This window comes from Cheilinus undulatus, linkage group 18, assembly GCF_018320785.1.
Source record: "Cheilinus undulatus linkage group 18, ASM1832078v1, whole genome shotgun sequence".
Lineage (NCBI taxonomy): Eukaryota > Metazoa > Chordata > Actinopteri > Labriformes > Labridae > Cheilinus > Cheilinus undulatus.
Genome location: NC_054882.1, coordinates 11558480 through 11581258, shown reverse-complemented (window position 1 = coordinate 11581258; position 22779 = coordinate 11558480). Strand labels below are relative to the sequence as shown.

The following is a 22779-nucleotide window of genomic DNA, read 5'->3' as shown; positions in this document are numbered from 1 at the left end:
GGAGTGGCCGAGTCAAAACCCAGACCTCAATCGAAGAGAATTTGTGACTGAACTTGAAAAGGGCTGTTCACGCTCATCCCCCGTGCAACCTTACAGTGCTTGAGCAATTTTGCAAAGAATGGAGAAAAATTGCAGTGCTTAGATATGCAAGCCTGATTTAGATCTATCTACACAGACTCAGTGCTGTGATTGCAACCAAAGGTGAATCTACTAAATACTGACTTGAAGGGGATGAATATATTTTATTTAATTGGCATTACTTTGTAAAAATCTGTTTTCACTTTGACATCAAAGGTGTTTTTCTATAATTTTTTGTTAATAGAGCCAAATTATATTGACAGTGATTGGATTATAATATCAATAAAAGGGTAAAACATCCAAGGGGGTGAAGACTTTTGAGGTCAGTGGAATAGGTCATTTCAAATGTCACAGGACCAGTTTGGTGACCATCTGGCATTTTTCCAAATTCCAGATTGCCCCTCTCTCACTGTCCACTTCTTCTTTCCCCAGAAATCCAAGGAAATCAAAAAAGATCTAAATGTTTTTATCATAAAAGTTGTATTCAAGTTATCCAAACTTAGGTCCCCTGAGACCAGGCAATGTATTAACCCTTTTGTCTCAGCAACTAAATCATTTCCTTTGACTACTAGATCAGGAACTTCGTCTGTCAGGAGAGTTGAACTGTTGTCTAGTGCATTTGAATTCAGTTCTGACTTCCTTCATTGAATTTTGTCCTCCAATTCTGAATCCTGTGGTTCTTTCAGGAACATGGTGCTTTTGGTAAGGCTGCAAAATAACAAAATTAAACAACACGTACAAACAGAGCCTCTTTATTAAAAGGCTTCAAAAGTCAAACACATGAAGCCGGCATACAGTGGTGAAATACACTTTAGCAGGCGTGAAAACAAAACTTGAAGTGTTGATGACAGTGTTGGTTCAGTCCAAGTGCCTGTAAAGACAGTATTATTATAAAACAAGGAGAGGTGTATTGGTTGACTGAATTTGTCTCTTTACAAAGCTTCCATTAAACCAAAACAATGAGGGCATGTGCTCAGATCTGGCTGAATTTCAACACTTTTTTAAACATAACAGTAAATATGAAGATGCAATGTGCCTGAGAATTAACTGTATGAACCTGCAACAGGACCAAACAATATTCTTTTTCAAAGACATCAAACTCACATGCAAAACACGAGGGAGGGAAATTCATGCTACTTGAGCAAAGAAAACCACCCTCAGCATTATGATTTAAATTTTACAGTACATGCCTTCATGTGCAAATCAATAATTCAAACACAAATCTGAACATCACAGAGGCCGATTCTTTTTCTTTTCAGAAGTACCAGTACAAAAACAAAATAAGAAATAAACCAAACATGGATCAGGGACTTATTAAAGAGTAAAAAGACATCTTAGTTCCGACATTGTTTAGACTCTTACATCAAACTTCAGAAATACAAAACAAAAACACAACTTTCTCAAGGGACATCCTTTTTTTCTCCATCTGCAACATTTCATTTCTACATTAAAATATTTAAACCCACCTTCACACACAAGGGATCAAATTATGTGTTATTAGACATTAACCTATACCCAAACGGTCATTTTAACAAATCTGATCACCCCCGAGAACAATAATCCAACAGCTCGCCTCCTGACTGCCTTGCTGCTGATGAATAACAAACATGAAACATGTTATTTGTAAGTCCTGCACTGCAACACACACCGTTACATCATTGTAATACTGAGTGGTTCAATGGTCAGTTCTAAGACCCCACAATTATCAAGAAGCTGACAAGCTGTTGTGTAGTTTAACACTAGTCAGCTACTCAGAATCTACTCTGAGACCAAGTTCCTGCAACAACCCTGAGACGCCAACATCCCAATGCACGGAGCGTGTAGTGCCTAAGGCACACGATGCTGATAAATAATGAACATATTCAGTTCTGTTCATTTTTGAAGGGAAGTGTATGCCTGTTCTTTTTATTCACACCTGGCCTGCAGGTTTTTATGAAACAGACACTTAGAGAGGAAAGGTCTGGATACTGTTATTCTCTCCTCTGTGATTCCAATACGAAGATGCATATCATATACATATCAGTTGAAACTTTTAAAAGTTCTATTCTTTAAACCAGTGGTTCTCAACTGGTGGGTCAGGACCCAAAAGTGGGTCGCAGAGCTCTTTCCAGTGGGCAGCGAATATGTATATGGAAAAAAAGACGCATAGCATAAAATTCTATATTCAGAAGCTTTAAGTGGACATAGAGTAAATTCATACATGCACTTCTTTAAGGGTATCCTATGATGAAAAGTACATTTCAAAATTTGTTTCATGGTTTCTACTTATTCATCTCCTTTTCTTTGGATCCTTTTCTTTGGTTTTCCCAACATAGCAAGGAAATTCCTCAAAGAAATACCAAATATCCATGCTGTGTGGGGAAAATAGAGTAAAACAAGATGTATGCATGTGTGTTCTTCTGTAATAATGAGCTTTAAACACGTGTTTTGTCTTGTCTCTTTGCTCAATATGTTTTTGTTTTCATTTAGGGTCCAGTCTTTTGTTAAATAAATTTGAGTTATGGAACGTTTTCAAAACTTTTGGTCACGATTTCTCATAAGGAAGTGGTGTTGGATCCTGATGCCAGACCAGTCGAGAACCACTGCTTTAAACCGGTTAAGGAGATGTGATTGTTTTGTTGTCGGATCTTCTGGCCGAGTACATTAAAAAAACCATAACCTTTAAACATCCTTAGCCCACTTTAGCAGCTGCTCTGGTGTTAGCCCAACCCTTACTTTTAACATATAACCATTTCCAAATATCCTACCTTTAGTTTAAAAAAGGAGTCATAAACATGTTTTGAGAACACTGAATCCTGATATTTTTCTCTCAGCTTCTGCTACACTCCTGTTCTTCACACAATCTTTAAAATGATACCAGTTCCACTTTGCTGCAACTGTAGCTCCTACCAGCATTCACTGTATTATTGCTGTGCTTGCTACTATTTTAAGAGAACTTGAAGCATGCCTCTTTTGTGACTAATACATCCCTGTATTAGAGCTGTTCACTGACTGGTATCTGACGATACCTGGTACAGAATCTTAGGCAGGATCAGAGGCATTTCCAATACAAGTACTGGAAAAAAGCTCACACGCTAACCACAATCACTGATGGATTCTTATTTATCGAGTACATTCATCTTTTAACTTGCTACATTTCAGTATAAAATAGCCTACAAACTGCTGGTTACTTGTAACAATAGCTGGTAAATCAGACAAACCACAGCTGAAAATGTTTTGCCTTTTGGCTGGTGAGTAGTGTTTTTGTTCTTTCATCTGACTAACATGCCTGCCCATTAGTCATGAATATGGACCCCCTATGAAGCTGCTGTGATTCTGCCACAAAACCACAAATCTCACTACAAAAGAACACCAAACATGATGGTGGTGACATGCTGATGCTGGTGAACACAAATCAACACCCACAGTGAATACAGTATGACCATTCTGATAGATGGCCTTCATTGTGCACAGCTACCACAGATGTTTGGTCAGTCTTAAAAGTGTAGCATCAAAGCTGTAAAGTCTATGAGCTCTAAGCAGAGCACGCACGGTCACTCTTGGTATCAGGATTAGATATAAAACAAGATACCAGTAAACTGATCCAGCAAGAAGCAGCAGGGAAATCTCACTGAGATCTTCCAGACAACCTCGTGTCAAGAACATCAAGTGTTTCATAAGTTAAGGCTCTACTCTCACCTCCATCATAGCACAGTACTGTCCTTTTAATACAAAAATAAAAAAATTCTACATCTGATTATTTACATAAAGTGAGAGTAGAAGGGTACAACTTCAGTACACTGGTATTAAGTCCATCAGAGTGGAAGATACAAGGCTACTGATTTCATCTGCTTGTTTTCCATCCCAATGTGTGATCGCAGCACATCCACCTCCACTGGAGAACAAATCATCCAACTACTGGCAGTTTTTTTTATAGGAGTGCAGACTATTTTAAAGTGAGGCAATGAACAAGCAACAGTTTGACCTGTTTAATCAGGAGTTCTCTCTGTTGATAAGGATGGAAGATGGTAAAGATGTAAACACTGGAAAGGAAATTACACTTTTTTGAGTTCTAGTGGTCTCAAAGCTGTCCACAGGATGACTTCAATGTAAATGTCACTTATGCTACTGGTTTGAGGACGGAGCGTAAACACCTCCCTTCCTTTGTGAGCTCTCTAGTGAAGCACATGCACGGCAGGGGGATCGCCTCCTCCCGACGAGCGATTGTGTTGAACTTGCACTTCTTGAGGTGGTCGGCCATACTGGCGATGTTGGCAAACTTCCACTCGTTGACTGTACCAAACGCTGTGCTGAATCGCCAAACCTGAACCAAAAATTTAAAAAATTCAATGTATAAGTGCTTATTTTGTGAGACAACAGATGTATCATGATTGCATGGAATTCACAAGTTATGCTATGAATTAAGCAGTTGTTAAAAATAACCAAAAATGACTAACCTTGTCTGTGATCTGCCATGATGTAGACCCATCAGCTCGTCTTTTCTTGTCCCACAGCAGCACAACCATGCCACGCATCTGGAGCAGACTAGCACACACATCCCTCATGGTGCGGGACACCCTAGATAATTGGCACAAGCTAAAGCTGTCCAAGAAGCTTGCTACATGTTGCAACACCTCAAATGGAAGACCGCTGAATTGGTCGCTCTGAGACTTGAACTTGTAGGTGTTTCTATGAAGGCTGTCCCCAGTTTTTAAAGGCAAACCAGGCTGAACGCCAAAGGAGCCAAGGTGCCTGTCATGGATGATTCTGAAGCCTTGCACAGACGGGCAGAATCGTCTTTGGGAGTAGGTGCAGCCGTAGTAGGCCAAGGGGCAGCGTTGCTCCATCCAGCCATTGAGTCCAGCGTGAATATCCCCGTGAACATTTTTAAAATGAGACGAGAACTCGTCACGCCGGAACAGCTGCCCGCACACAAACGTGAACATGGAGCGCTGCTTGGTTTGGTATCGTGCCACACATTCAAGCACCAGGTCCAGCCTGAGTGTGTGGAAGGGGCTTGGGTTTGAAAGCTGTGGACTGGCGTGATCGCAGGCCGAGGCTGAGGCGATATCTCCCACCATGGTGTTGGTTGCAAGAATGGCTGAGGGGAAGGAGAATGTCTGAGTACCAAAGTCAATGTGGTAGCCGTCGACAAACCTGCTGTCTGAGATTCCTCTGCCTCCTGGAGAGTCCCCAAGGCAAAAGAGCAAAGCTGCAGTGATGAGGTCAATGCCATGAAGGCCCATGGGGTCATCCGCTACTTCCAGGTCAGACGTGTCCACAGCCTTGTCCTCCATCTTTGCTCGGAACAGGTAAGGGTCTGACAGCAGGGCCCGGCGTCCGTTAAATGTAAACATACTTATTCCTCTGAGCACTTCTACATTTTGTAGTTTTCGCTCCAAACACCTGTACCTGAGTTCAGAAGGTAAGTGTTGTAAGAAGTTGTTTCTCACATGATCAGACAGCAGGAATGGCATTGGAGGTGAAAGTGGTGCTTGTTGAGGCACAGGAGGTTCCAGTGCTATAACAGGCATGTAATCCTGAGGCATCTCTGGCCAGACAACGTTGGAATCATTTATTGGTTCCTCTGTACTTTCTTCCTTCTCTTCAAATAATAATTCCACAAAATCATTTTCTTCTACCCATCCAATTCCATCTTCTTCTCCATCAGTCCCCACAGCACAGTCCACTCCACCTACTGCTCCCAGCTCACACTCTGAATCAGAGTCGCTCTCCTGCATATCTACATTCTTCCCACCCTCTGCGACATAAATATTATGACTATCACCATTTTCACCATTATGTAATGCTCCATTCCTATCAGTCTTTTCCCCATTTAAATTTCCAACTAAAGCACCAATATCCTTGGAATTAGTAAGGATGTCCAAGGCCGCTGCTAAACTTCTGCTTGTCTCCACTGAGGCTCTATACAACTCATTATAGGGCTCCTCTTCCATTTCCACAGCTCCATTACTTAAAGCAGCCTCTGGGAGACTTGACGCTGTGGCCATCTTGTCATTTTCATCTGCTTCTTTCTCTCCATTCTTTGACACAGTGGTTGTAACCTTCAGTGACTCTAATAACATCCTCTGATCCTGCAGGGCCAAAGCCATGTCTAGCTGCTCCACCTCATCAAAGTCTTTGCTTAAGTTTTCATAGGACTTGCGGTCAGAGTAGCTCACAGGCCAGCGATTCCACTCCATAGTACAACATACTATACTCGCCGGGCATGTCTCAAGATGTTGTGCCATCTTGATCCTTGTGATAGTGAATGGGCAGCCAAAGCCGCTGTTGAGGCATGGCAGCCGCTCATATGGGCACAGCAGACGGTGTTCCTCTAGTTTGCATGAGTGAAAAACAGCCCCACAGACAAGAGGACAGCCGATGAGGTCACAGCTAACGCCTGCTTCCGTTCTTACCATGCATCTTCTGTTGATGCATTTAAGGCAGTGGGAGTGCAGATTCTCCATTTTCTTTTGTAAAGTTCCTTTCACAATAGATTCTGGCTTGGAGAAGGAGGGAGGAGTGCAACCCTGAAAAACAAACAAAAACATATTTATTTCACAAGCCATGTGGCAACAACAATGTTTTTAAGGTGAGCACATGGAACAGTCAGCTGGAACAGAACATGCTGGTGTAACAGTATCCCTTGCAACCCTTACACACGTGAGATCCCATACCTTTAAAACCATTCTGTGACTTAGTCTGACACATGTCCCCTCTGTGTGCATGTTTACTATAACTTTGAGCTGTTTGGTGGCATTTCACAACAGCCCTCTAAGGTTACATAGTGACACCAGGACGTTTAGAACTTAAGGGCACACTTGACCCCTCACCTCAGGGCTTAGAAATGCTCTTCACTTATGGCGTTTGCTGACAAGTTGAACTTAAGAATTGCTTCATCCTTTGAGAGCTCTTTGCAGAAGAGGTGAATTTGTTACCTCTGAAGTGAATTATTAGCCTCGATCTTAATTGGCATGTTACTTCTGTGCAGGGATTTAAAGGATAATATGCGGTTGCTAAAACGTCAACAGACAATAATTAAAGACCTACAACAATGCTGCAAGCCCACACCGCAAAGCCGCACAGGAGACCCATTGTTCAAGTCTTTGCAGACATGGCCAGCAACAGCTAGCTAAGTGACGCAAGCAAAGCTGGCAGGTTAGCAAACAGCTAAAAACACAAACAACACAGCTACACCCGAGTCTGATTGTTATAGATATTTATAGACATGGCGCAAATAACAACGCCATAGTCTGTAACAGTAACAACAGCACCACAATTCTGTGATATTTATGCAACATGACTGATCCATTTATAAGTCACAAACTTTAAGTCACACAAAAGCCCATCAACAACATGGTCAGCCAGTTAGCATTAGCAGCTACACTTCGTTAGCCGCCGTTAGCATGCTAGCTGGTAGCTTCTAGAAATTGCTTACCCGAGTGTCGGGGTTCTTCTGCTGTTTTCTTATCAGTATGTGTTTCCTTTTATCAGCTCCGACGGAATCACCAACAGGAAAACTGCAGCGACTAAAGAACCCGACAATTACAAAGCGTGTCTAAATCATCCAGTGATATGAACTGGCTCCGGCTGGTTCCTCGGCTGATAGACCTTTTCTGAGTCGGTCGGCGTCTGTGTTGATCCTGGAGTTGCACGCCTCAGTACTACGTCATCACGTAAATGTCCGAGTCATATTTAGGTTTATGGACGCAGACCTATTAGACAGCACTGAAATAGCCAGAGTGGGGAATACCCTGAGGGCAGTTTTACATTTAATCACTCATGAAATGTCTGGGCAGTTGGTGAGAGTTTTAATGGATAAAGACCCAAGCCACGCAGTTTCAATGGCTAACAAATGTGTTATTTACATATATTTATGTAAGGATTAAGTAGTGGCGAATGATTTACTTAGGCTGTGCATATTCCTTTTACATCAGTCCCTTTAAACATTAAACATACTGATCGTTTGGGTTTGTTTTTTTTAATCAAAGCAAAACGTGGGTTTTTTTGTAATGTCATTGGTTATTGCAAAAATGAAAACCATTACAACCTCTTTGTAAGATTTATATCTAAAGTACCGGTATGAAGAAATGAGGTGTTGAATAAGGAAGGAGAATTTAAAGAATACAATCTCTCAAAAAGCAACAGTTTTACTTCAAGTACCCAAAACAATGTATTATGATGACTCCAAGAAAAGTGTAAAACTATGATTATAGATGTGTAAAAAGTAAGCTTTTTTGATGCTGTATCTGGTGAAGGCATAGCTGATTAAGAAAAAGAACTGTCTTCCATGCCTAGTGAGATTGCAGATACAATAATTTGTTCTGTTTTGATGCAAAACAACCAGATTTATAACAGTTTAATGTTGCTTGGATCTGTTATAATGCACATTATTTAATGAATTGTTGAACATGTTTTGCAGATTCGTTTTTATAATGACGATTTATGGAGTTAAATTGAGGAACAGACTGAGTGTTGACATGAAATATATGTTTAACATAATTCTGTTTAAAAGTAGGTACAGTACTGAGCAGAACTTTTGGGCTTGTTTTGGCCAAAAATTGAGGCTGAATTTAGGCACGAAGTTGGCGAGTAAGCTGACTGAGGGCACAGTCAGACAGGAAGGAGGAGTGACACAACCCTGGTCATGCTCTGGATGTCCTTGCATATTACCAGGGGCAAATAGTCTGTTAGAGGGTGGAGTAAGGGGTGGGTGTTGCAAGTAAGCATAGGGCAGGGTACCGTCCAGCTGAGTAGTAGGGTTGTCTGGTAATGCTGTGGATGTCCCAAGGGCCCAAAAACTGCCAGGGGTCTCCGGGCATATTACCAGAACAAAAGAGATGCCACTGAGCCGGACAATGATAGTAAATTTGAGATAACCTTCTGATTTCAGTAAGGAAGTTTCATCAAATTAGGTAGAAATTAAAGGGGTAGGATTAAACAAGTGTATACATCTTCCTACTCTTATCACCTATGTTAACTGAGATGCTGAAGTATTTGAAGAAGGAAATGACTGTTATTTTTCTTGCTGTCACCTTTTTTGTTCTTTTTAAAAACTGCTTTAAATTGTCATTCACATGTTCGAAATGAAGATATCAGTTAATCAAAAAAAAGTAGCTTTAACTGTGAAGAGGCTCATGTATCAGTCAAGTACAACTAACATTTTTCATCTGAAAGTTATAACGTGGAAAAGTGTAGTACCCGAAAGAAATCTGCAACTCATTAGCTATACAAATGAACCTTTCAACAAAAACAAATCTTACACAACACTCAAAGAAGAACTTTAATTTTGATTTCTAAAAGTAAAAAACTGCCTCTATACAGAGAAAAATAAGTAGTAGTCAAAATAAAATAATAAATCACACCTGTACATGTGTGTGTTTTTACATATTTAAGCGTTTGTATGTCCATGCCCTGCTCACAAAAAGGTCCCTCTCTCCCTGCTTCACACTCATGAGGCCACCTCTGAGATGTGGTGAATGTTCGACAAGGTGAGCTGTGCTTCCCGCGCCGGGTAAAAACGTCTGGAGCGAAGCCAGAGTCTCCCAAACACTCCTGTAATCAGCAGCAAGATGACCAGCAGCCCTCCCAGGACAAAGGTCTCCACAGGTGGTACTCCGCCTGTAGCTACAGAGGAAAGGACACAGACGGATATCCATTTTGCATATGAATTCAATACACTTATCTAATGTCTTCAGGCTAAAGCTCTAGATCAATGTGAGCTACAGAAATTCGACCAAAGGTGTAAACATACTCAGATAGGGCTTTTCGCTCTCGGTTAGTAGTCGTCTGATTGGGCCGTATGACACTGTATGAGAGAGAGGGATGTCCCTCCGTGCCCTCATTAATCCATCTTCACTGGAGCAGTTCTGTGGAGCAAATTCAGGAATATAAAAGGTATGAAACGTGAGAAAGATGCTTTAAATGTTGGTGTTAAGCTCTCCCCATTTAAAATCAGAATAAGCTTATATGGCTGAAAAGCAGTTCTAGACCGGCAGATCTATATTAAGGGCATAAGCTGCACATAAACTAGGCTACTTGTCTGAACTGGCCTCTGACTGCAAGTTTGAGGAATGGGTGTTGCGTGAGTTCACTCACAGGCTGGCACAGCCCCACAGTGTTGTGGCAGATCTGGACGTTGCAATGAAGGAAGACATTGGTGTAAGAGCTGCCGACAAACTTGAACATTTGTATCCTAAACATGGCCTCTGGACCCTGGCCATTCTTCAGCACACTCAGGGTCTGTTCATTTGACAACACCGGGCAACTACAGGAAGGAGACAAAGAGTCAGTGAGGCCTGACGGCATTGAGATATAGATCTAGAAGGAAATACTCCACTGTAAAATAGAGAAAAAAACATAGTTCAGCATGTGATCAAGTGCACAGATAAGATATACTGTAGTTTTACTCTCCGAGTGATACAACTCAGTGAGAGACAGATTTGACAGACTGTTTTCGTTTCCCTCTGGCACTGTGAAATCACTGCACATTTCATTGCTCTGCTGTTGCCAACAGTACCAAATACTGCCTGGTTGTCAAGGACATGCACAGCTGTTGAACTGACGAACGTGTATGGCCCCTCAGACAGGAGTCACATGACCAGGCTCTGAGGGTTGTTGTCTTGCCAGCTCTCTAAGCAACAAATTCTCTTATTTCAGATTTCAACAGCACTCATGTAAGAAGACTTAGAACTGTTTGCACCAGGCAAGGTGAAATAACAAGGCCAGGTTTCCATAACAAGGTTTCAACATACTATCTATAAAAACATAAATATGATGGCCTGTAACCTATATATTTTTGCTTTATCAGTTACTAGAAGGCAAGTGAATAAGAGGAGCATGATTTGCCAGTTATTTATTGTTTGAATAAAATTACTTTATAAAAACTACTTTGTTTAAACCAGTGGTGTCTATCTTTTTTAGGCCAATACTTCAGTATTATCCGATGAGTTTAGGTAACCCTTGGTTAACCATCAGAGGTGGTATCTGAATTATTTCCTATCAGGTAAGAATTAATAAAGGTATAGCTAAATTCTTCTGCTATCATTACAGATTTTATGGGAGTATCATTATGATTTTTCCCCGTACAATTTAAGAGTAAATATTAAGGGTTTTCTGGTCAGGAATGACAAATGTTCAAATCATTTACACTAAGCTTATTATTTTATCATTAGATTTTACTTTGAAAGTGCTATTTAGTTGGCATTTAACCGTAAAATCCAATTCAAATTTAAAATCCAATTCAATTTCAAAGACCATTTAAAAACAACAAAATGTTGGTCAAAGTGCTGTACCATGAACAGATACGAACAAAAAAAATTAAAACACGAGGCCAAGAAGCATGTTTTTAAGCTGTTAGTTGTCTGTTTCCAAATGTTTAAGGTACCTATTTTAGTGTTGGCGGATAACTTTAACTGTTTAAATCAATACTGCTAACAACTGTGTATTTATTATACTACTTTATTAAATGTATTTCAACAAGACACACACCGCTTTGGCAAAATTCATTGAAGTGCTTTTTATATGCTAAAACTTTTAAAATCTTTGAGGAGTATTTAAAATTTTACCATTTAGCTCTTTTCAGTGCTAGCTGATAACTCTTAAACCATTAGCATGTCCCATATCGTACACTTTTATACTATATACTTCATACTTTCAGTCATACTGCTGGCAAGCTCAAAAATGTCCAATAATTGAATGTGGAACAATGGACACTTAGCAGCCTTCATACTGGTGACATAGCAGATATTGTACTGTTAGCATGCTAAAATTAGCATCCGCTTGCTCGCTGATGTGATATTTGCAGCTGCAGTACATTTTAACCCAGGAAAAGATAATGAAAGCAAAACAATTAAATAATTACATAAAACACAAGTTACATAAATCTAATAGTGTGTGAAAATAGCTGTCAAAATTTGATTTTAACCACCTAATGTCTGCTTAAAACTTGCTGCTGAAAGAAGTAAGAGAAGACCCAGGCGTATAACCGTTGTCACTTCCTGTAGGTTCTGTACTGCATTTAAGTGTACTGTAATACACTACATTAACAAAGCTATGCGATTTTGGACATGCTATCATTTTAGTTGTCTGTTTTACCACTGTATTAAGCTAATCTAACATATTACTTTAATTTTAGCTATGTTAGCTCAACAAATCATACATTCTTTTAGGCAGTTATCAACAGTTTGTCATTGGCAAAGTATTTAAACTCAACATATACTTAAAGCTACCTTTTCATAGCTGTTAATCATTATATTTGCTAACTAGATCAACCTTTTATCTATCCATGAAGCTACTCTGGCATCTTCCTGTAGCTCTTCTTTTTTTACTGGCTTACTTTGTGAACTGTTTATTGACTACTTGTGCTTACTTTTTTAACCATTTGTCGATAAGGCTACTTTAGCTTACCATTTCAATGCTAGCCAACTATTTTTACCATTCAACCACTGCTTTAGCTTAATTAATAAACTCTAAGTCTACTACAACTCAGACTTAGGCTATAATTTTAGATATCCATCCATTAATTAATCTAGACTTTTTACATTTGCTGACTTAAATTTTTGTTAGCTTATGTAAAATATTTTGTAGGGATGAACTGATTCAAGTTAACTTTATCCTTTATTTTAGCTACCTCTTATCAACATCAGCTACAGCTATCAGCCACTATTAATCTGTTAAATTAAGCATTTCCATATAAGACTTCTATTTCAGTTATGCATTTTAAACTTGTAGTTTAACCATTAAGCTAACTATCTCTACCATTTGACCACTGCTTAGCTAACTCTTTCTCACATCGGCTAAAGCTATCAGTTGCTATTTATCTGTTATACTTAGCATTTCAATATAAGGCTTACACTATAAGTCCAACCATTCAGCTAGCTAGTTGTTTCAACTCTTTCTATTATTCAGGCTGACAACAGTTTTTTTCTATAATTTGCTAACTGTTTAAAGGTAGGACTTGAATTAATTGATGAATTGTTTTGAGTTGGAGCAACTTATCCATTACTTTAGCTATTTTTAACGTAGTTAGTCAGATTTTTAAAATCTTAAATTCATGGTCCCACTGTATATTCAATACTTTCAGCTCATTAATACAATCATTAAACATTAACCAAAGCACCATCCATTTAATGAGCGGATAATTTGAACTGCTTATCTTCCCTGTTTACCTTTTTTCTTTGGGCATCTATGCTTAGCTTTTTTATTGCACTACTACATCACTCCAATCTTTTATGTTCAGGTGTTAGAGCTGATTTATTTCTGTTTTTTTCTAAATAAAAGCAGACCTGTCTCTGATGAAGGTGTACTGGATATTGCTGTAGGGATCACTGGTTGGAGTAGCCCAGCATCTCTCCATGCGCAGCATCAGGTGAGCCGGTATCTGTGAGACAGACAGGGATGACAGTCTAGAATTTTCTTTTTACACAAGGTTAATCCACACTGGGTACAAAATGATGATTCATAGTTAGTAAACAACAGCTGGACCAAGAGGTTATAACAACATGGAGGAGAAGAAGAGCTGCACTCAAATTACGACTGGTCATGGGAGGAGTGTTACATTTCCAGCACTGCTTGGAAGAAATCCCTGCACAACATATTGCTTAACATCATGTAACTACATGCTAATGGACTCCAAAAGTAGCTGTCAATAGAAGTAGTACTTCTCTTTCAAGTGTTTTCAGAGCTCAGATAAAACAATCACGTGCATTAGTGAGTTGTACACAGTCTTTAGGTCAGTGTGAGGACAAGGTATTAGCGTTAAGTCTCTTACAGGCTGTAGTGAAATTATTTTGAGTCCCTGTTACCATGAAAACTTTCACAAAAATGTCATCATCCAGAGTCAGCGATGGCACAGTGGTCCATTTGTCTTCAAATGCTTCATCTTTGTACAGCATCATTGACACAGAGAAGTTTCCATCCTCTGTGTTCAGAGTAATAGTTCTATATTAGAGATAAAGAGCTGTGTTAAAAAGAGATACACTCACTAGGAGATGTAGTTTACACTAAAAATAAACACCAACCTGACATCGACTCTGATCATGTTTTCACCATTAGGTTGTTGGACGAGGTAGTTGATGGGATATCGGCAAACAAATGTGATATTGATGTAGTTTCTTGTGATAATTTCCGAGTCGTTGTTGTGTATGGTGTTAATGAACATGATGTGAGTGTCATCTGATGCCTAATGGGAGAACAAGAAAAAGACAAATGCCATTAAATGGAAAAGAATATGGTAGGAGCATTTAAATTCAGAAGTGCACATTCAAATACCAGCAACATAGGAAGAACATATAGTCATGTGCTATTCTGTGTGAGAAACCACTGCAGTAATCCAGCCAGGATGTGGGCCAAGGTGTCTCTTCTTACTGGTTTCATTTAATTAGGTCGATAAAACCTCAGGCAGCTCAACTATTCTCATGACCCAGTGACCCCGAGCTACACTCATTCCTCTTGAGCTATCTGAAAGTCTGCATACAAATGATACAAAGCGATTTCTTCCCACACTTATTACACTGTGAATGATACACTTAAAGAGCTAATTAGTGCAGATAATAAAGTCTTTCACATCCAAGGCTTGTCAAAAAAAAATTTCCTTAGAGATTATTCCATCAATTGTTTCAGTGGAACTCTAAAATGTCTAAAATGATAATCACAGTATTCATAAGATGAAATATAGAGATTTGAATAGCTTCTTCTGCTTGAAAAATGTCTTTAAAACAAATATGTATGCATTAGAATAAAGAACCATATCCTCATAGCTACCTAGGGGTATTTTCAATACCCTAAGTAGCATTTAACCTCGTTATTTTTCTTTCTACATTCAGTACAAAAGAGTTTTAGTCTATAAAACATCAAAAAACAGAGACATATTAATACCACAGTTAAGCAAAGCCCTGGCAGCATCTACATGTATCTTACTTTATCCAAAAAACTTTTAAACCCCCCAAATTTTCAGTATCAAGCAGCAGATTCTTACGTTCAAGAACTGGCTCTGAAAGTTACTTACATGATTAAGAGACTGTCTTTTAGTGGGCTTAATGTGATAGGTCTGAGGCTCAATCCCACTTTACCTCCTTTCCCTAGCACTTTGCCCTACCCCTGCATGTTGCACATTCACGTCTAGGGGTAGGGTGTCCCGAATCTTGTTGGAATGGAGGGGTAGGATGAACTGCTAGAGTTACAAGGTCCTTCAAATGGAGATTTTCCAGAGGCACACTCCAGACGAGTGTTAAGGGAAGTCTTGTTAATCACTGGCAATATTTAAACATTATGACAGCAGTCTGATATCGTCATTTATTGCTGGTTCAACACATTATGGCCCTTTTGATTTCAAACATGCCTGTTTTTGTAGTAGAAATGTCCCATATTGTCACCTTTTCTCTACTGATGATGTATCAAGAGCTTGAAGCGTCCAACTTCGTAGGGGAACATTTCACCTCTACCCTTTGTAACTTTGTCTACCCTCAGGACCCACCAACACCTCTTGAATGAGAAATTGCGACTCAAATAGCCACAAAAATACAACCATGTTTAAAAGCACATCAGGAGGACATGTATACACATCACTTTTCTTTGTTTCCAGTAGCCTAATGACTTGTGGATTTAAGTGTTTTCTAGATATCTCAGGAAATTTACACCTTCCATGAGAAAATCAGTTTTATTATCTCATGATAACGACATAAGTCAAGACCTTGAGAAAACAACCAAACTTACTCATTACCACAGCGTATCGGTGAAATAAATTAAATATAGGAATGGAGGACCACATAGGGAATGCCACACTTTTTGGCACAATTTCTGTTTTATACACCAGTGAATGTCAAAGGCTGCACAAGAAGCCTCATATCTTCAAAAATAATGACGACTCAGTGATCGTGTCCAACGGCAACCCTGATCATGGTGCGGTTTGAACAGATTTTATTGAATGGCGCCTGACATCCTTTTGATATTAATGAAGATATTAATGTATCCAAAACCAAAGAGTTGATGGGGGATTTCAAGAAGAATCCCATTGCCATGTCTTCACTGATAATCAGTGGACAGTATGTGGAGAGAGTGAGCCAGTACAAAATACCTTGGTACTGCCGTGGACAAGAAGCTTAGCTCTGAGCCTCAGGTAGACCGGGCTGGAAGAAAGTTAGCCAGAGATTTTATTTTTATTGTAAGGAATTTAAATGTGGACAAATTATTATGAAAATGTTTTATTGAATCTGTTCTTACATTCTCTTTTATTTAGTTTTATGGATCGCCTTTTTTCTGAAGATTTATTGTTGGCCCTTTAATGCCTTTATTAGATAGAAGAGGACAGTGGATGGACTCAGAAACAGGGATGAGAGAGGGGAGAGACAGGCCGCCCATGTACATGGGGCGCACCTTAACCCACTCGACCATCTGCGTGCCCCGCATCACTTTATTTAAAAAAAAAAAACAAAACCAGGCTGCTGGGCTTAGTCACAACATGATGCAAAATCACAGGCACTACTCTGAATGACCTGACTACTTAATTCAAAGTTAACACTCTCGAAAGGCCCAGTTGACCCTGAGTGATCCAAACCACCCATTTTTAAAGGAGTTGTTACTGGTCTGGCGGCAGATGTGCCCTTCCTACATGTGCAAATAATAATCTAAAAAACTCTTGTCCCAACTGCCACTGGCCTCCTCAACAACTCCTTGATTCTTCTTCCCAGGGACTCATACACAACCCACTGAAAACAGCTTTGTGACTAACTTTTGGGTCCAGACCCACCAGTTGAGAAATGATGGTCTAAATGACACTAATCAATATAGTTAAATAGATAGAGTCAATATAGGTTTGAATTTGGGTAGAGAGCAAAATGCATCATTTAAGATCAAGCCGAGCAACAAAACGTGACATTGTAGATGCTACTGAGGTACATGTGCGCTGCTACTGAGGAATAAACTCTATATAGAACAGCATAGCACGAACCATGGTGACTATAGACATGTCAGTACATGACTTTTGTCATTTTTAAATAGAAAACAAGTCAGTGCTGTTCTTTGTTCTTCTTTTAACGAAGAAATGTAGTCAAGTTCTGATAAAACTGGCACTTTAGCAGCATCCACGCTTATCTCTTCTGCCATAACTGCACCAGCTTCTCATTGCTGCTTGTTTACGTCACGACTCCACCACACCTGAAAGTACTGCCCCTTGACGCTGATTGGTCCTGTCACTTTCTAACCGGGCCCAAACGGTTCAGACGGGAGCTTTGCAAGATGGTTTCACCAGTAAGAAACATGGAAACGGACAGATTCATCTGCTTTGCGAGGTTATTATAAATGACAAAGGTCAATATTGCTGAGCTAATCAAACAGAATAAAAAAAATTTAAACCAAATTCAAGCTCTAATCTTGCACCAATTTCATGATTGCAGAGTAATTACATTAGACTTTCTTGGAGAATTCTGAGATAATAAATGAGGCCATAAGGTAGCTGAATGTAGGGTTACATTTTTAGCCTACTTAAGGAAATTAAAAGTAGTTACATTACAATCTTATTTTCTTTCAAAATAAAAGCAGGCTGGTATCCAGACAGGAAGTCAACTGCCTGAAGTTTAAGGCAGTACAAAAATGAAACAAAACCAGTGCGGATTGCAAAATAGAGAAATTTGAAAATGTGAAGAAAAAGAGGTATATCACAATTAACTACATAAATTTTGTCCTAAAAAACTTCCACTAGGCTGGCTACAAGCCTGAAAATGTACTTTGCTGCTGATTTAAACTTTAAAACATTCAATTAAACATTTACAGGAGTTGGAGGAGTACTCTTATGTAACAAAGCTGTTAAATCTACTGTTATCAGTGTCTAACAGTCAGTGAATCTGAGTGACGCTGCTCAATATTCAGCCGTCTTGTGTCTTACGTAGGTGACACCATAAAACGAGGATGAGTGAAAAGGTTGAGCTGGAGGTTTGTCTGGGATCCTGCTGAGTGCAGACGGAGGGAGGCCTCTGTGGTCACAGAGCAGGATGATTTGCCTTTAACTCCAACACTTGAGACAACTTTTACAACCTCTTGGTAAACACTCCCCGACCCCTCTCCCCCTTACTACGATCACCCCTGACAGGTCTGTACAGCAAGCGACAGGTCTTCATTACCCCACATTTAAACCCCACTAACACTTGCACTCATTATTTGATGACGTAAAGGTTCCTTGTCTCACAAATTTAGCAAAATTCTCACTGACACATGAGGGAGGAGGGCGCTGTCATGTTTAAATAAGAAACGCTGACCTTTTAACCCAAGTATTCAGTCACTTCTTCTCTGATGGCATGTTTAAGTTCAAGGTGAAAGCAAAGATTGACAGCTATTGCATTCTTCTCCTTTAGCAACAGCCGCCTTATCCAGAGCAGACCTACTTTCCTCAGCAGCTAAGCAAAAATCTTGTAAAACTGCTGAGATGGAGCGCTGGGAGATTTCCTCTGTGCTAAAAGCTGCCTTAACCTTTTAATGTTCTTTACAAGAAAACCTGCACCATTCCGACAAACAATTAAAGGACACTTGTGCGCTGAAGTAGGGATTAAAACCATGCCAAAGTTTGAAACTAAGAGAGGCTGGATTTAAATAATCAGGGAGCTCGCTGGCACATGATTTATGGCCTTCCTATTCACTGAACCACAACAAATAATTATCATTTCCATGTAAATCCTGATAATTTAGGACTACAATGCTATTCAGAGCCTTTTTGCAGCTTTGAATAAAGTCCTGCGCTGTTTAAGGGAAAAGGAACAACGCTGCTCTTCTTTCCTGACATTCCCGCCCCCTCCCCCTTTTCTTTCTCTTCACCCTTTTCTGCCTGCACTCAGAGTTTGTGCCTTTCTCTGTCCATCTTATTATACTTGCTATGAGCTAATTCAATGGTGTCGATCTGCACACAGAGCCCCTCTATACACATTTGCGTCACAGCAGGAGAAAGTGTGCAAAGGGGTCTTTTTCCAGGTTATTTTAAGTCTTATGTAGGCTGCTTCTTTTTTGGCACAGAGGGAGGCAGGTTCCCACAACAACCCCAGACATCGTAAAATAAGTAATTTATGAAGACAGGGATCCTACTCTGTTATTAATGGACATATCAAGTGTAGTTTGTTTTCTCTCTTTGTAAAGACTTGTTCTAAATGTCTCGGCTCACGTGCAACATTTGATTAGTGAGACATGCCCTAACCTTAGTTTTTCACACTGTTGAGAAAAAGCTGAGGTTTTTACCATTATTGTTCCACAGTCAGAGAGATTTGCCTTAATGCTGAAGACGTAGTCGTCTCCCACTTCAACTCCACGACACTCTGGATCATTTAAATGCAAATCCCCAACCTAAACATGAAAGCACACAAAGACGAAAAGTTAAATGTGGGAAAATTACACAAATTTATTTAGCACATCAATCATGTTTGTGCTTCTACTTACATAAACTGGAGGCTCTCTGTTGAGGAAAAAAGCACTGGGAATGACAACTTCCATATGGTCATTAGTGCAGATGACAGTTTCATTGAGCTCTAATAGAAAGAAGAGAAAAAAACAATTTGAGTTTTACACAAAAATGTTCCTGTAGGCTCAAAGGAAGAGATGTTTGAGGCTTTTTTTGGGAGAGTAATATTTTACTGGAAACATTCTTTTTCTATACAGTAGGGATGCAACATGTTATTGCTATGATATCAACAGAGGATGTTAGCTTAATATTTCTGCTGATATTTACAACTGACAGATCTATGGGAGAGGATTAGGGCTACTGAAAAAAAAATTTTTGAGACAAAATTTCTTTTTTTGCTTGTGAGAAAAGAGGTCCAAATCCTGAGATAAAGATCAGAATTATGACTTTTATCTCAGAATTATGACTTTCTTTTCACATGGGAAAAAAATATGCATCTCAGGGTGAGAAAGAATCGTCACACTAAGAATGAGGATCAAGCAAAATACAGATTGTGTCAAGCTTGGCCTAGCAGTTACTGAGTTTACATTCTTTGTAGCATGGGAAGCTTTCTGTCCAAACTTCATCACCCTATCTTCAAGGTCACCTGCCTACCTCCTATAAAAATCACCATAGGAACAGAGAAGGCCAGCATAATCGTTTTATTATAAACAAAGAGCAGTATTTTTCCATTTGTGTTCCTGAAGGATCCATAGGGCTCATTCTTCAGACCTACCTTATCACAGATTTTCAAGAGTTACTCCAGATTTGTCATATTGTAACGTTTAACACTTTCAAAAGTGAAGTTTGTGTGGGCCAATACAGACACTTTTAAAGTGTTAAATTTAACTCTACATGAGGCGACTTTCATCTGTATTTTACCTTACTAACTTTACCTGAACAACCTGGTTGGGGATCTGTTCTCTTGTTATTACCAATTAAATTAAATACTTTTTTCTTTTACTTGAGTAAATTTATAGACCAGTATTTTTACTTTTACTTAAGTTAATTTTAACCAGAGTACAATAGTCATGTACTTTTTCCACCTCTGTTGGTCTATGCCAGTGGTTCTCCTCCGGTGGGTTGGGACCCATAGGCGGGTTTTGAGGAGGTTTCCAGTTGGTCCAGATTGTGTGCCTGGAATAAAAAATGTCACCAAAACTTGTATGGTGTAAGAAGACGTGCCCCGATACACATCTAAAAAAAAAACAAAAACAAAAACAAATTCTCCATTGTCCTATAGAAAGGAGTAAATTTAGATTGTTTTCCTGATATTTTATTTAGCTAACTCTTTTTTATCTGATGGCTAAGCTGGTTTTCCCCAGTATAACAAGGTAATTCCAAAAGAAAATAGGCCATCAAAATTCCCCACTTTTACAGAAAAATTGAGTGAAATAAATGTGTGCATGCTCGTCATATCCTCAGCTACGTTTTGTCTAAGGTCACAACTGCTAAATTTTCATTAGTTTAAGTTGAGTGGTTGAAACATTTGCAGAAATTTGGGTTGCAATTCTCATGGAGGAGGTAGTGGTGGATCCTCTGGTCTATAACGTCGATAAATATCAGTCATATGCATGAAAAGGTTTGTGGAGTTTTAGGCAGGACCAACAGACCCGCTGAAGCTTTTTCTCTGTTCATCCTCTTACCTCATATTTTTTAGTGTGCTTTAAGGACTGAAGTTTAAGGTCTGAACTACACTTATGAAAAGATTTCAATCACAATATCAGCTTAAATAAATTTGAAAATATTGGCATATCGGATATCTACAAAAATCCAATATTGGGCATCCCTAATGTACAGATATTTTGAGCAAAAAATGCAGGTTAATGTTCAAAGACTACTCATGTTTTTTAAGACAGCCACAAATTTATATAAAAGAATGAAAAATTTGATAGTGAAACATTGCAAAAGCTGTTTTTAGTCTACAGTGAAGACTTCACTTCACTATTTTCTACCCATTTTCCTATAGAAAAATAAACTTTTGGAAAAACGATTTCATATCCTAATCAATAAATTGTAAATACATTCTATTTTAACCACACAACCATGATATAAATTTAAATAAAGCAGTGCAAATTAGATTCATATAGGCAAACTATCATCAAAATTCAGTCGAGCTGGTGTTATTTGATAGGTAGCTCAAAATTTTCAATACAGAGAATGAAATTGCTGCACTGAAGAGTACATAAAAGTTTATAGTAATATATAGTCCTTCCCACATCGCATCAGTAATAGTGAATCATTTATACATCGTAACAGATTTTTATGGGCCCTTTTCAATACAATGAGTACTTTACACCACAAACTTTACGTTTTTGTTATTCAAATTCTTATTATTCTTTTAAAGCTGCAGAACCCTAAATACATAGTCTTCTGCTTCTATCTGACTTGAGGAGCTATATAGTGTACATTTTTAGCCCCTTAAAGCTGAGGGCTATGCCAAATAAATAGTCATAAACACAAAAATGTACATTTTAATGACGTCCTAATGGAATAAGAGCAGTTTGTTTGACCTCAGTCCAGGTTGTGTGATGTTTGATGTGAGCTCACCCTCCTCCTCTGGCTGCAGATACACCGTGGATTTGACCATCCTCGTGGTGACCAGTAACCATGCAAAAACCAAACTGGCAGGTGTCATCTTCAGGGTCTGTCCCTCTGGTTTCCCAGCCTCTCCGCTGCCTTCTGCTCTTTTTCCTGAATCTCTGGATCTTCTTGAAGACGAACCACCACTGCTCAGCACTGTCACCAGAAGACGTAGTATCCCTCTCTTACTCCAACCCTTGAAACACAGCTCTAATGAACTGGGAGCCTCCCTCCGGCCTTAAAACACCAGCTTGAATGATGTCCCCACCAACAATGAGATTCCGCACATGAATAGAGGGAACTGAGGGGAGTCCAAGGTAACACGTATGTTACCGCCTACCGCGTCCATGTCCTCTTAGTAAACATCTTACAACTGTTTCTTACTACAGGGAGCAACAAGAAAGCCGGTAACCACATAAAGAGGAACAACAGCACAGGGATGGGGCTCTTTGTCAGCTGTGGCCTTTGTCTGGACATTTTAAAATCTTTACTGGTGCGGGAATCCCAGTCAGTCAGGCAAAAAGAACGCCACTACGAGTCAAGGGCAATTCAGTCACCATGCCAAGGACCAGTGAGTGCATGTGTGTGGTGGAACAGACCATAAAATACTTAAAAGATCAAACACAAGAAAAGACAGATCAATTTGTCCACACTTTAAGGCTTTGAAGCGTGAAAACTGTGATATAACGGCCAAATATTGGTTAAAAAGGCCACACAGT

At 39.3% G+C, this 22779-nt stretch overlaps 2 protein-coding genes across 2 annotated transcripts; both read right to left on the bottom strand.

Moving 5' to 3' along the window:
* Positions 1-814: 814 nt before the first annotated feature.
* Positions 815-7679, bottom strand: fbxo30a (F-box protein 30a). The gene is made up of 3 exons (XM_041812022.1): positions 7499-7679; positions 4515-6590; positions 815-4381 (listed from the first exon to the last, which is right to left on the bottom strand). The coding sequence occupies exons 2-3, from the start codon at positions 6525-6527 to the stop codon at positions 4178-4180; spliced, it is 2217 nt and encodes a 738-aa protein (XP_041667956.1). The 5' UTR covers positions 6528-6590; positions 7499-7679; the 3' UTR covers positions 815-4177.
* A 1722-nt stretch (positions 7680-9401) lies between these two features.
* On the bottom strand, positions 9402-22759 carry si:dkeyp-110a12.4 (pancreatic secretory granule membrane major glycoprotein GP2). The gene is made up of 9 exons (XM_041812042.1): positions 22028-22759; positions 19477-19565; positions 19279-19383; positions 14082-14242; positions 13866-14001; positions 13347-13441; positions 10159-10327; positions 9815-9929; positions 9402-9687 (listed from the first exon to the last, which is right to left on the bottom strand). The coding sequence occupies exons 1-9, from the start codon at positions 22113-22115 to the stop codon at positions 9512-9514; spliced, it is 1134 nt and encodes a 377-aa protein (XP_041667976.1). The 5' UTR covers positions 22116-22759; the 3' UTR covers positions 9402-9511.
* Positions 22760-22779: the final 20 nt, after the last annotated feature.